Genomic DNA, 15376 nt, shown 5'->3' on the forward strand with positions numbered 1-15376 from the left:
TTTCATTTTAGGGCTGGGGGAAATGGCTGGTGGTGGTGATATCTTTATTATGCCAAAGTAACTGTCTCAACTATAGTCACGCCTTATAATGCAATACTTTTAAACTTTAATGAAAAACAGAAACTAAAAAAGAAATTAAAAAATAAAAAATAAATTGCATTTGAAAATAAAAGCAGAAAAGTTGTAAAAAGTGGTGATAAAGATACGTGAAATGCAGTAATTCTAGAGAAATTAAATTTAAAAAATATTAATGATAAAGAATTCAGGTTTACTCTTATAACTCACAGCTACAGTACAAATAGCACCTGATGACAAGAGAATTTCCAGACTAATATTTTCACATCAGAATCTTTTTTATGATTTTAAAAAATAATTTTTAAGGTCACATATAAAGAAAATACGTTATTTTCAAGCATATGTAAAACTCAACATAAAGAACTATTGTGTTGATCTTGTCTCAGAAATATAGAATTATTTCATATTAAGTGTTACTGCTGGCAAGGGTAGTTCAGGGAAAAATTATCTGAGGCATGGCTAAGGGAATAAGAGAGGACATTTATAAATTTCCTTTTCAAAACTGGGGAGGGGAGTAGTAGTTAGAGAAAGAAAAATTGTGGGTGGATAATATAAATTAACTCACTCTAGGATTATCTGCTTTACCTTAAAGAATATCCCATTGTCAAAACCCAGAAAATATTCAAGGAAATGTTTGGACATCAGATTCAAGTTTAACAAATGTAATAAAACATGCAGAGCCAGAGAACTGAAACTAAAGATTATTTTTTTAACATGCAATCAAAATGTCACAGTAACATAGGCATGTCTAAGTGAGAAAAGCTAGGCACCTAATTTAATTCCCAGAAGCTAGTAGACTTGCCTGATTCAGTGAATTGACCAAAGACAAGGAATCAAGTATAGCCTCAAGTATAGCCAAAGAAATCACACCAGAAACCAGTTCACCATCCTGTATCAACTTTCCATTATTCTTCTCTATCCATCAGACCACAAACCCAATCCCTAGATAGTAAATCTACAGACCAAAGTGTTCAAGAGATTGATATGAACTAATGCAGATAATTAGAGCAAAGACAATGACCTTTAAAAGTAACAGGAACCTCCTTGGCCTGGTTCTCAGAAAACACAAATCTACAAGAGAACTCTGCTGAGAGATAGAACTAATGGAACCACTACATTTTATTAGACATTTAAGGAGGCTTTATGGAACATCTTCTGCACAGACAGAAAAAAAATTAAAAATAACAAACCACATTTATCTCTAATATTTTTAAAGCAGGACATACGCTTGTCCATGGCAATCTGACAACTGTATTCATTCAATGAATCTAAGAATACAGCTTAAGAATAATTATTGAACAGAAAATTTTCATTCCACTCCTCCGAAATTCCTTTTACATTTTATAATTATTTTAATGTCGGTAAAACCTGATAGCTTTTTAATTAGCTACATGGGCCAGTGCTTTCACTGCTTTGTTCACTAATTTTATCTTGAACACAGATTATTTAAAGTTTATGCTAACTAGCTATATTCATACTTAAGAGCACAAAGACCACAAAATTATATATGTCACATTTTTCTGTATATAAATTTAAGGTGCTTATGTTGGTGCTTTAGGAGACTTTTTCCATGGGGGAAAAAAAGTCCTGTCAATTATTTGTAACTTTTCTTTCACTTTTATTATCTATAATATAACTTTCCTCCTTTAAAATTACTTAAAATCATGAATGGAAAACAAAGTTAATAACCTATCTGAATCCTATCAAGTTAAGGATAAATTGCATTAACAATACAGGTTAATCTAGTAAATATAGATCATAGGAAGAATAACAAGAATAAAAGTAAACCCAGAATAATGATTATAAAATGGTCAAGGGACAACCAAATTAGAGACAGGTGGAATGAGACATTGCCTAATCTAATGCCCTTGTTTCTTTCACTTACAGATGAGAAAACCAAGGTTCCAAGAGATAAAATTCCAAAGTTACACAGCTCATTGAAAAAAAACAGCGAGACTAGAAATTAGGTCTCATAACCCAGAATTCTGTGGTACTTTAAATATAACCTAATACATTTTTACTAAGCATTAAAAAAAATCTGACAATTTAGAAAACAGAAATTATTTAGCTCTAAAGTTTTTTTCTTTTAAGCCAATAAGCACAACACAAACAAATATTTGCATTTAGCAAAATAAACAAGCTGACTTATATAACAAAAACCCCAGGGCCATAACAATAATAATAATAACAAGAACAACGTAGTTCACCCTGCTTCAGGAAATAGGATAAAATAAAAAACTTAAAAAATATCACTGTCTTATAAATACCATTGTTATTAGTGAATGGTAATTACCAAAATAATGGAACATGGAATCTTCAAAATCCGAATTATAAGGTAAAAAATCTTGTTTCTCTATCAGGTTAAACTGGTGACAATGGCCAATAAAATGAGACTAAATTATAAGCAATGTTTTCATACCAAAGCAAATGTCCAAGAAAGGACACTATAGATATCCTGTGATGGGTGATTCTTAAAAAAAATAATCTGCAGGAAATTTCCTTCAGGTCATTGAAATAGATTGAACTACTCTTACAGGGAGTAACGTTCTACTGGTATGGGATTTGACTAAAGTGGAATTTTACTTTCTTTTATCTTTACAGCAACACAATTTTGCTTTCTAATGAGAGATCATAGCATAAAAAATATGCTCGTTAACTTATTATATTACCTCTTCATAAATCAACCAAAATAGTAATGTCTAAAAGGTGGCTGGTTCTGGATAGACTTTAACATTTTCTCCTAGATTTTGAATCCTGAGAGAAAATTATAATCCTGTGTCAATTTGGTTTTTTAAAAAATTAAGATTAAAATTAAATTAGGAAAAAAAAAACAAAAAAGCCCAGGAGACTGAGTACAGTCAGATGGAAGGTAAAGAATGTAGTCTTCCTATTCCTCATATAACTGGAACTCATATAACTGGAACAAAAAAGAAGATAAATTATGAAGAGATGTCAACATAATTTATTCATACATATAAAATAGACAAATGACAATAATGTATAAAATTATACAGCTACTAGGAAATGTAGCTGAATTAAATGTAAACACTTTTTCTTATTTTAATTAGTTGTAAAAAGGGAAAAAAGTTTAAAAGAATCATGAGTTCCTTTGTAAATCTTGGTTCTGTAAAGATGCTATCTTTTGTGTTTATATGTGGGGGGGAAAATGGAGAAATACTTTTTATGCAGGTTTAAAAATTATATATACAATTACACAAACAAATAATGCTATGACTTAAAATTTCAAGTTTTGCAGTGTTGAAAACCTACAAGTTACAGTAATCTCCTTTTAAAACTTGTTCTTAGAAAGAATTAAGCACGTGAAAGTCCTCAAAGAAAAAAAGTTAAGGCCTACACTCCTCTTTACCTTTTTCTTACATTTCAGTGAAGTCAAGCTATTTTACGTAATTTTATATCAAAAGTAACATATAGTGGAGATGATCAATTTCTGTTGCAAGTGACCTACAAATTCAACCATATAAAATTTGAGAGCATACTGTGATATATAACATGTATTGAAGAACCAGCACAATTTAAGGGCATGGCTACTCTTGAAAAAGAGCCTTGTTTTTTAAAGGCTAACTGGATTGTTGATTTAAAGATTGTGCCAAATGAATACTGGTCTAATTGACTATTTTGTTGTTATTGCTATATATCACTGAAGACCAATCCTTGTTTTCTATAAACCCCAAACTCTAACAGAAACATGTAAGTAATTCATAGATTACAGAGCATTATAATACATGTCACATCATTTGATCCTCTCAACATCATGTAGGTTGGGACCAAAAATTACCTTATCCTCATTTTACACCGAACAAATTGAGAGTAAGAGAAGTTAAATGACCTGTCCAGTTTATGTCATAATTATAGGTCTCTGAATTCCAAACCCAGTAGAATTTTCATTACACTAGACTATGTAAGTCACCCAAGTATGATAATATATAAATGTACCTTTGGCATGTCAAAAGCAGTATAAATATCATCATAGTGAAATTTTGGTATATTAACGTTTTCTAAGCTTCAGCCAATGACCCACTATTTTATCAAAAAAATTTAAGTAGTTCATGTTATTTCATGGGGATACAGCCTAAACCAAGATAATTAAAATTTCAGTTATTTCCAGGTATTATCAAAAAGAAACTAATGAGGTAGGTTAAAATGTAGTAAAATTTTCTAATTTGAAGAGATGCTTAGAATTTTTATAAATCTGCTCTAAGAAGCAGAAAAAGAAAACCATTACTAATAAAGGTTTGCGTGAATATTCATTCACCCAACTAATACAAGATCTAACTTCACATAAAACCAACAAGAGCCTAAGTACTTCTAAGAATAGCTTTCACCTTTAAAAATTAATGGTACAGTTTGCATATATATATATTTCTTTAATTTAAATAGTAATATGGACTGCTACTATAGGAGAAATAGGTTTCATTTGGTACAATTTACTTATTTCTGATTACTTGTCACATGTCCTTTTGGTAAAGCAGACTTCATTTTGCTTAGTTTAAATTCAAATCCTTCAAATTTCTTTGAAGTGAGACTCTCACTACTAGGGTATAAGTGAGTTGCATGACGTGAGTTATTTATTCAGTTACCAAAATTTTACTATGTACTAAGCCCTGTGCTAGCTGTTGAGTTATTAATCAATTGTTCTTTGAAACTAGTTATTGTTTTGAGCCTAATATTGCGTTGGATCTTTTAATTACCGAATAAATTAAATACAATATTGGTGAAATCAAAGTACTGTCCTAAACCTTTTGAACATACATTATTTTAGAGAGCACTATTATTTTCTCAGTTGTCAGTTGAACAAATAAAACACTAAACATTATCATATGCCAATCACAACACAAATTAAACATATGGTAAGAAAGCTGCCCAGCCTTGCTCAAGTTGGTTTAAGCTTGTTGTAACTTGAAATCGCTGTTTTGCTATAGTTCAACTGTCTCTTAAAAAAAAAAAAAATTCAATTTGGAACACTAGTTTGATAAATAACATGGCCCAAACTAAACACTGTTATTCAAAACAATGGGCAAACAATATAACATTAAGTAAATTTTGTGGAGCAAAATTAAGATACTGAAAGTCACTGAAATGTCAGTATAGCACTTACAATATATACCAACAGTTAGTTTAACAGAGAAGCTTACAAATGAGTATGTAAAAATAAGGAAGCACAAAGTTAAGGTTTTCATAGTGATGTTCACTTAACTGTCTATAGTTGGCCACTTGTACAAGAAAACCAATTAACATTTTGGCAATTGATAATATAATGCAGATGGCAATGACTAACAACATCTTTGAGCTCAAACTGGTACCATCTATTTTAACTTCTTATTTTTGTTTCTGAACATTTGTGTTGGTCTTCTCATGCTGTTCTCAGGAGAGATTCTCAGACAAAAGCCTCATGAATTACTAATTTATTTATAAATGAGTTGTTATAAGTTTGGCCTTCCTTCAGAGAAAAGGCTAAATTACTAAATATTAGTTATAAGGGAATTCAGACTCTGCCTATTTTGAATATTAACTCCAGTTCCAATGAGAAATACAGTGAAGACCAAGGAAAAAGAAAAACACTTTGGGCCAAATGTTCAAATATATCTTACGAAGAATTAATAACAATAAATATTAAGACATAGGTACTTTGAAAGAAACAACATGACATACAAATTATTTTTATCAGAAAACTGATTTTTGTGCCTGCTAAAAGCTTCTTGTACCAATACCTAATTTTTTAGTACTTTTGTTTTAAAAAAACACAGTAAAAGTACGTATGAATTAAACACGTCATGAAATGTACTATAATAGCCCTCAAACAAATCTCTTAAATCCTCAATAATCTTAATTCCCTTTTATTTCATGCTTTTCATACCACTTTCATAAGATTCTTCATTTGGTCCCTATTTGACAACTTTGTGAGATAAGTTTTTATCTTCTATCTTCATTTACAAACAAGGGAACTGAAGCTCAGAGAAGTTAACGTGTTAAAGGTCAAAAGCTAGCATACGACAAAGCTAGACTCTCTGGAGTCTAGAACGTTTTTTCAAGGTATGATTCTTAGACGATCTGCATAATAATCATCTACAGTACTTTTATAACTACAGATTTTAAAGTCCTACCACCTCTGAGTTTCTGAATAAGAATCTTTAGGAGTAGAGCCCAGAATTCCACATCATAAAAGGACAATAAAATGGAGAACAATAGTATATCAGGTAATGATACGAAAGTATAATATTGAGTCCAGCTAGATTTTCACATGATGTAATAGGATGCCATCAGATCATCATCAAGGGCAAGTTAGTTTAAAACAGACTGCAGCCTGGCTGCTGATTAGAATCACCTGGAAAGCTTTTTTTAAAAAACTACCAATTCTCATCTGAATCAGAGGGAGTTGTTGGGCATCAGAGGTTCCCCAAGTGATTCTTATCTGTAGTCAGGATTGAGGACAGCTTATTTAAATATGCTTTTCTATATAACATACCCAGCATTTTCCAGAATTTTTCTTTCCGTTCTGATCAATTTCATGCCAAATAAAGTTCATAGTTTTTACTGCAAGTTATTTAAACATTACAAGACAAAAATGTCAATTTTTGAGTTGATATTTTTAAGATTAAAAGATACTTCACAGCAAGATTAACCATGCTTCATTTAGCTACAATGATTTTCAGATATCCCAAGTAAAACACCACTTTGGGTTTAGGTTATATATATTTCAGCTGTAAACAAGAATTATCCAGAATCTGAAAGTAAGGGGGAGGAGGCAGGGGTGCAAAATCTGTAGCTTATTTGCTACTGGGCAATGCAAGTGCAGACAATCAACTCACTGGTAGGAGGGGCCTGGATACCAAGATCTGGTTGGTGGTTTTGGCAAGATCACATCTCACTGTAGAAAAATACAACAATGAATACAGAGAAAATATTTTGCCATTTTGTAATTGTGGCTACCACAAAACAAAACAAAAACACACACAAAAAAACCACATTATAATATGTGATGCTCATCTTATTACAGACCTCCACAGAACAGATAGAACATAAAGTTCTCTGTGAATCAATACTACTACATGGGAAAAGATAGCTAAAAATTATTTTTCCATCATGCATATGGATAAGTTATAAAAACACTGCCAGTAAAAGTAGTATTTACAAAAGTAATAAAATCAGCTCAATTATAGGGGGAAAAAATGCCCACTGCTACTCCTAATCCTGTACCTCTCTGGATGAAGTTTATTTTAATAGAATTTTGAAAGAGCTTTCAAAAGACTAATCAGATTCTTCCGTTGATCTTATATTCTGTTAGCTAAAATACACTTGCTGATTTATCAAATTCTCCTACAGTTTAAAAACAGTTTTTCTTCACTCCGTGGAAATAAAACTACAAAGTCCTATTATTCATCTGAGAAATAAACCTTGCATAGAAAGTTTCTTTAATTCTGAAATTTTGTTTTATTAAGAGAACGACCAAGAACGTTACCTCACAAGTAACTGATATCATACGAAAGTTCACTACAAAGCAGTCACCACACATTTAGGATTTTTCTAAATATAAAATGAGTTTATAAAAATGCTTACCAGACAAATAATTATCTCTTCATAACCTAGAAATAAGGATTATTTATTTGACGATATAATTTTGGACGTCTTGATGTTCCAAGTTTGATGCAATATAAAAAGCAAGTTTACTTTTCAAATGGACACAATCTGCACCTGACTGAACGCATAACAGTGAGTTACAGCAATCAGTCATGCAAAGGCAAAGAATAAAATCTGCTTTTTAAATGGCACAAGTTTTCCACCTTAGACAGGGCAATTTAAGCACTGGTTCCATCTTCTTCAATAACCCGATTCATGCTGGTGCCGTGTGTGATGTGAGTCATAGGATTATTACTGAGATCCCGGATGCTGCTATGTCGTGACTGTTCATTGAGCCGATGGGAACTACTGTGCCTGGAGTGATCTGTTAGTCGTGACATGCTTCCATGAGGTAGTCTCTCTTCTATTCCTCTGTAACTGCAGGGAGTGTACCTAATACAGGAGAGTTTATTTTGAAGTGGGTAACAAAACATACTAGAAAATAACACTAAAATTTTTCATGAAAATGCCACATTAAGAGGAAAACCAACAAGTGAAACGAACAAGGAAACCAACTGAAAAAGTAACAACCACTTTTGATGATTTACAGTGATTTCATTTACACTGTAGACTTATACATATGGCTAACCAAAAGAAGGGAGGACATCTACCCATTAGATTCAGAATTAAGGTCCTATTCTTTGGAGAAGGACAGACGCTAAGTAAGGTTAAGTAGAGCTGACTGACATGGAACTATGCTAAGTGTGAATACTTTTCGCATTCAAATGAGTTTGGGGTTATGGGGTGGATACAGGGAGGGGAGGAACAACAATAGATGAAATATGGTATTGTCCAAGGAGTCTAGAAAATTGATTATAATCAGAAGTACAGCTAACTCCAATTTACTAAAAGACCAGGAAGAGGGAGCATATGAAATTAGAGGAGAAATTAGCATAACAACAACAAAAACCCCTGAATGAATTGGCAAGCAATGATGATGGTGTGTGCTGACAGCTTCTTTCCAGATAGCCCAGTTAATAGCTGAATCAACTACTGTAAATGGTCTTAATGACTTTTCATTAGGCCTGAGGCTGTGAAGATGCTATTTCATAGAAGGTACATCTAATTATACGTAACAACATCCTAACACACTGTAACTTATATTCCTGCTAAAGCAAATTCTCTCAGTACCCATAGCTCAAGACCCAGCTTTTGAGTATGTCAACTGGGCTACATTGCTCATTGCAGGCAGTCTTCTCCTCCATCATTGTACTTACCTTGAAAGGCAGCAGTGAGGGGCTGTTAAATTTTCTTCTGTTGCAATCCTGACTCACTGAGTCTCCCACGGGAGGTAAGAAAATTCACACTCATATATGTATCTTTTTGTAAAAAGTATTTGATTTCGGATAACAAACCTCGAAGGAAACTTAACTTACAACTTTAATTCATGTATTAAATTTTAAGTAATGTTTCTAAAAATAAAAAGACTATAGCAGGCCATTTCTTTTTAAAATAGTCATCCAAAGAATTAATCATAAGCAGCTGAAGAGTATTGGCTGTCATTTATCATTCCTTCATAATTACAACAAATTTCATGAGCCAATATAAATCATTTATAAAATTTAAAGATTGATTTCATACACTACTGAGGTGATCTACTTTTACAGCAGTGTTTGTTAAATAATGTTTTCAGTAGATCGTAGAGTTTAAAAACTGAGAAGTCCTTTTAAATTATAAAAGAAAGCATGTATTTTGTTTTCAGTTTTAAATTTGATTTGAGTGTTTTGGTAAATTAATTACTATGTTTACAAATGAAAATATTTTAGAATGAGTTTATTATTCTATTATTATTTTGCCTAATCGTTATTTGCCCTAAACTGAGTGACAGATTTTCCCAAACATGATTTGCCCTCTAATTTGCAGATCTTGCACCTCTCAATGACTTCTTAAGTGTCTATTTCAAACAAATTGGCAAATGAAAAAAAGCAAAAGATGATGCAGTTCTAGGAATGATATCAAAGTAATCAAAAATAAAAACAAATCACTTAAAAATATGAATTGGGTATTTTCTAAAATAAAACCTAAACCTTTGAGTTACAAGTAAAACTCAAAAAATATATTTTTCATAGAAAAAATTACTATATTGAGTTCTTATGTCTAATTATTTAAGCGAAATATGTGGCTATCCACAAAATTCTGGAATACGAACAACCTGCCCATGAATAATTAGATATCAACTACACAGAAAAATAAATTTAATTACAGTATTTAATCTCAATTGTATATATGGGAATTACCAAATTCATTTATCTTTTGACAATCATTTAAGCCACTGTGACCATTTACTCTAATATACAATATGAAAATATACATTAATCTTAATATAAGCTTAGACAAAACAATTAGGATGGTTAATTTAATAAAAAGATTATATGGTGTATTCCAAAGTCAAAACAAAAGAAACCTGAAGATGATTTACTCTTGTTGATGCTCTATACTATTTGCTACCATTAATATAAATAACTGAATTCATCGTAGTTTGACCAATATATCATTACGCATTCCCTAGCTTTCCCTTGTGTTACCTACTTACCATCCTAATCACTCATTCCCAAACTTCCATCTACCTACTCAGCCACTTCCTTTTCTAACCATCCTCTCATCTAATTACCAATTACTCTTCTTTGAAGTTGATACACATGTGTAAGTGTATTTACCTAAGTCTATTTTATTTTACATAGCACTGAGATCAATAATTATCCATCAAGGAGTCTGGACTACAATGAGTATTGAGAAGGGTGTGGATGTGTTTTCTCTCATAACCAAGAAACCATGAGATGATGAGAAAAAGATGGCCAAAAGATAGTGTTAGTTAATAAGTAAGCTTAAAAATTGACTGATGCAGAAAGAAATCTCCATGAGATCGCTTTTGGAATTATGAAAATCCTTATTTAGACTTTTAGGTTCAATGTGGTCTTGGAATCTTTCAAATCTGCTCTGAAGTTCTGGGTATGGCAGAGGATCTTATAGTACGAGTGTTCAGACACCACATATAGAACAGTTTAAGTAGGCTGCGATTACAGTGTTAGGGCCTGAATTTCTGGGAAATGCCCACATTATTTCTAAAGTCATTAGCTATTCAATAGACTTGCTTCCTAATATATATATGCTGAAGTCTGCTATAATCAATTACCTTTGGAAATTCTCTACTCAATATGAACTTATCTTTTGTTACCATTCATTCACCCTATTTATCTCATCTAAGATAGTTTCATGGGCCCATCTGATGTTTCTCTCTTCTGAAGTTCTGTAACATCAATCATCTCTATCACTCATTGTCTTAATTGCTGGCTGGCACTATTATTTAATTAGCTCTTATGTTTATGTCTTATCTTCTCTGTAAGGTTATATCCTCCTAGAATGCAGAAATTATACTTCACCTTTCTTCTATATATCTCTTTATATGGGGTACCCCACATGCATAGGCACTGTACTATAAATGATTGTTCAATCCTATTGAAAAGGATGAGGTAAATAATATCAAATGTCAAAGAATGCTGATAGTTGAGGGAGGGTGGTGTTGCCAAAACATACTCTAAAAGACTCTCTGATTCTCTCCCTCCTTATGAGTGTCTTAAGTTAGGGCCCTTAAATTCGAGTGGAAACTTCCCAACTGGGCTTACCTAAAAACTCCTTCTCTCCTATGCTGTTGCCAAAGGGATCTTTCTCAAATACAAAGCTGATTTCATCACCATAATTGCCCAAAAGTACATGCTATGCTCTAGCCATACTCCAGTACGGAACTTGAAGTCTTTTGTCCTCCCTGCCTCTGCATGTAACTGTTTCTTGTCTTTAATTTCCAACTGCCTCCTCTGAATCCTATTCAAAGTTAGAAGTGCTGTGTTGTTTGTGCAGTTTCCTCTGATTTTCCATGATGCGTGAGATAGTTTATCTCTCTGGGATCCTAAAGCACCTTGTATATGATTTTATTATACCCATTAAAGTGTATCCTAACTGATTGTTTACTCTTCTCTCTTCCATCTCTTGGTTCCTAGCACTTAGAAGAATGCTTCTTACATAGGAGTGCTGAATGGAAGGGAAAAGGCAGGAAAGACAAAAGATACTTGAATGTGGTTAAAAAAACAGGTCATTGATGATGTTGTAAGGTATAGTTTAGGTGGGTAAGGAGTAAAAGAATAGATATACAAGAAATCAAGGACAGAATACATAGAAAATAGTCAAAATATTCATTTAAAAAATCTGCCAAGGAAAAGGAAAAGAAATTGATAAAAATAACATAAAAATGTATCACAGTCAATGAAAGACTGCTATTTTTTAAAACATGGAGTAGCTGACCCAGTTAGAAGGCAAAGACATCAAGTTGAGAGGAAAAACCAGAAGATCTAAAAACAGAGTAAGGACAGGAATCACAGCCTACAGTAGGACAGAGAAGACTGTGAGAAAGGCTGGAATAAGATTGAAAAGATACCACAGTTGTAGAAACAGATGTTTTAAAGTGAACACAGAATGAGTTCCATTTTAGGCATAAGAATTTTCATTCCTTCAGTTTCCCAAACTAGAAATCATTAAAAAAATGAAAGAAAGAAAAACTCTGACAGTCTTTCTCTAGCTGCTATTAATCCATCACCAATTCCTACCTTTTCATTTCTTCTTTCTAAATATTTTCCAGATCAGTTCTTTCTCTCTTCCCACTGCCACCACTTTCCTACTAACCTTCATCATCTCTCAACCAAGTTACTGCAAAGCTCCTAAGAAGTTTCTAACCTAGTGTCTCCATTGTCAAATTTAACAAGAAAATATATCCAGCCTTCTCTCAAACATTCTCACTATGAAGATTTCTCTGACCTCTCACCCTTCCTATTTTTGTAAATAAAGTTTTACTGAAACACAGCCATTCCCATTTAACTACATATTGTCTATGGTCATGTTACAACAGCATCAATGAGTAACTGCAACAGAGACCATATGACTCACAAAGCCTAAATTAATTACCATGGGCTCTTCATAGAAAAAGTTTGCTAACCTCTGAGCTATACAGTCTTCCCTCGGTATCCATGGGGGATTAGTTCCAGGACCCCTGCGGATGGATACTAAAATCCGAGGATGCTGCAGTCCCTGATGTAAAACGGTGTGGTATTTGCATATAACCTATGGACATCCTCCCGTACACTTTAAATCATCTCCAGATTACTTATAATATCTAATATAACGTAAATGCTATGCAAATAGCTGTTATACTGTATTGTTTAGGGAATAATGACAAGACAAAAAAGGTCTGTATATCTTCAGTACAGACACAACCATTGTAGGCCTAACGACATAGTACATGTCAGCAACAAGGTAACATTATTTTTCCAAGTATTTTCGATCCATAGTTGATTGAATCTACAGATGCAAAACCCATGGTTACAGAGGGCCGACTGTACCATCATACTTATATTTTACTTTAGTTGTTCACTTACAATAATAATAGAAGTTAATATCAGAAACTTACTGAGACGGGCACTGTTCTAAGCAATTAGATATATTATATCTTATTTTCTACAACATTACTAAAGAGGCAGATATTATTACTACTTCCATTTTATAGATGAGAAAACTGAGGCTTACTATGCCAGATCCCATGTTTTTAACTACAAGACTAATAGTGACTATATTATTTCTTAATAGACTGTGCGCTTATTAAAAACAGAGATTATTCCTAAATTATCTTTGTATTCCCAGAGTCTAGCACAGTGACTGATATAGTAGATATAATTGTTTGCTAAATTAATCTTATTAAAATAATCACCTTCACCCTGCCTTCTCCCTGCTCAGCACCCTCAATGGCTCTGTGTTGCTTACTGCATCAAGTCAAAACTCTAAACTCCTCTGACTGGCTTTAAGTCGGATCATAATCTGGGACAACTGTTCCCAGTACAGTTCAAAAAAATTAACAATGTTCAACTTCTATATCAGAATTGGCTACTCTTCCTTCTTAAGCTGTGTAACTCTAATTCAGCACATGAAATAAACTAAACTATCTAAAAAACTCACCTGCCATCACGGGATCTGTGGAGGCTGCCATGGTAGCTGCTCACTTTGCTGTGGACACTCCCTGCTTTGCTTCTCTGATCATCCACCATCACCAGCTGAGTTGAAGAAGCATGTGTGGATGTTCCTTGAGTGGAAGTTCCTCTTGATTTTCTTATAATAGGAGTATTTGGATCCCTCAGGAGGGACTGAGCAAAATCCGGTTCTTGGAGTACCTGTCGGCTCTCATTCACCATCCTAGACAACAAAATACTAAATTTAAGATACAGATTAACATTCCTATAGACCAAGAAACAATACTTTTGTGGCACACCGGCATTATTCTTGAAATTAATTGCTTTCCACCTAATGTCTTTAGGACAATGTAAGGTCACGTTGAGAGAGGAAAGAATATAACAAAAATCTGTGTCAATCTGTCCCCTAAAGTAGTATGATGGAAAGAGGACTGTGTTGGCATAAGGAAATCAGGATTTTAGTTCCAACTCTAGCAATAAATGTATGACCTTAGGCAAGTCACTACTTCCTTTCCTTCATTTTCCTCATCTATAAAATGAAGGTATACAGTTTCATCATTTCTAAAAAGTCCCTTTCAGCTAAAGAATTTTATGATCTTCAAGGACACTGAAACATTACAAAGATACTACTATCAAGTAGAAAAATTGTTCTATTGCATGGTTTATGGAAGTAGTGGAGGCCTCAATGTAGCACATATACAACATTTTTTAATTTGTAAGAACAGTTGTTTTAAGGCTACAACTTGATTTTATGGCAAAAGCAGTTGTCTAGTGCTGGAATAAACATGAGTGGTCATAATTGGAACAAAACATGATAAATTAACTTAAGCAAATATACAATTAAGTCCCAGACATAGTAAAGGATTAGAAGAAAAATTTAAGAGGATAAATTATTGTCAAGGGCAGGGATGGCCGGATGGCTCAGTTGGTTAGAGCGCGAGCTCTTAACAACAAGGCTGCCAGTTTAATTCCCACATGGGATGGTGGGCTGCGCCCCCTAAAACTAAAGATTGAAAATGGCAACTGGACTTGGAGCTGAGCTGCGCTCTCCACAACTACAATGAAGGACAACGACTTGGAGCTGATGGGCCCTGGAGAAACACACTGTTCCCCAATATTCCCCAGTGAAATTCATTTAAAAAAATTTATTGTCAAGGGCAAAAGTTTTTAACTGTTATGAAAGTGTTCAAAGCAGACAGATGTTTATGATGATGAACAAAGCCGTAATTAAATACAAGACCCAATTAAATAGTTGCCAAGATCAGTATGTCAGTTTATGTAAATAAGTAACTATGAGCATCAGTACCCTGCAATGACTCCACAGATACACAATTACATTACATTAAAAAAGCCTCCAATATGTAAAGATTGGATCATACAGTGAGAAAGTGCATATATTCTGTTTTCAAATTATAAAAGCACTGTTGTTATGTTAGTGCCAGGGTAGAAGTGCTGAAGGAAGAAGAATATACGTTGAGTACCTGCATTGTACCAGGTGTTTTAAATATGTTCTCCTTTGATCCTTCTTAGTAATGTTCTTCTTATGGACACTAATGTCCTGAGAGGATATTTCTAAGAGAATATGACATATCCATTAAAAATAAATATTGTGATCCCCATTTTATAGATGAAGATACTACGAGGTTGTAAGGGATTAA

General features: G+C 33.2%; 1 protein-coding gene across 5 annotated transcripts in view; it reads right to left on the bottom strand.

Annotated features, from left to right (window-relative positions):
- Positions 1-247: 247 nt before the first annotated feature.
- Positions 248-15376, bottom strand: part of FZD3 (frizzled class receptor 3) — a 71697-nt gene continuing 56568 nt past the window's right edge. For 4 of the 5 annotated variants that reach the window (XM_019733223.2, XM_074338350.1, XM_019733224.2 and 1 more), the window contains 2 exons: positions 13708-13941; positions 248-8103 (listed from right to left, as the gene is read on the bottom strand). In XM_019733223.2, coding sequence (XP_019588782.2) covers positions 7890-8103; positions 13708-13941 — 448 coding nt within the window. In that variant the 3' untranslated portion in view covers positions 248-7889. The remainder of the gene's footprint in view (positions 8104-13707; positions 13942-15376) is intronic. The other variant, XR_002137474.2, reaches the window with a different exon arrangement.

This window comes from Rhinolophus sinicus, linkage group LG07 (genome assembly GCF_036562045.2).
Source record: "Rhinolophus sinicus isolate RSC01 linkage group LG07, ASM3656204v1, whole genome shotgun sequence".
Lineage (NCBI taxonomy): Eukaryota > Metazoa > Chordata > Mammalia > Chiroptera > Rhinolophidae > Rhinolophus > Rhinolophus sinicus.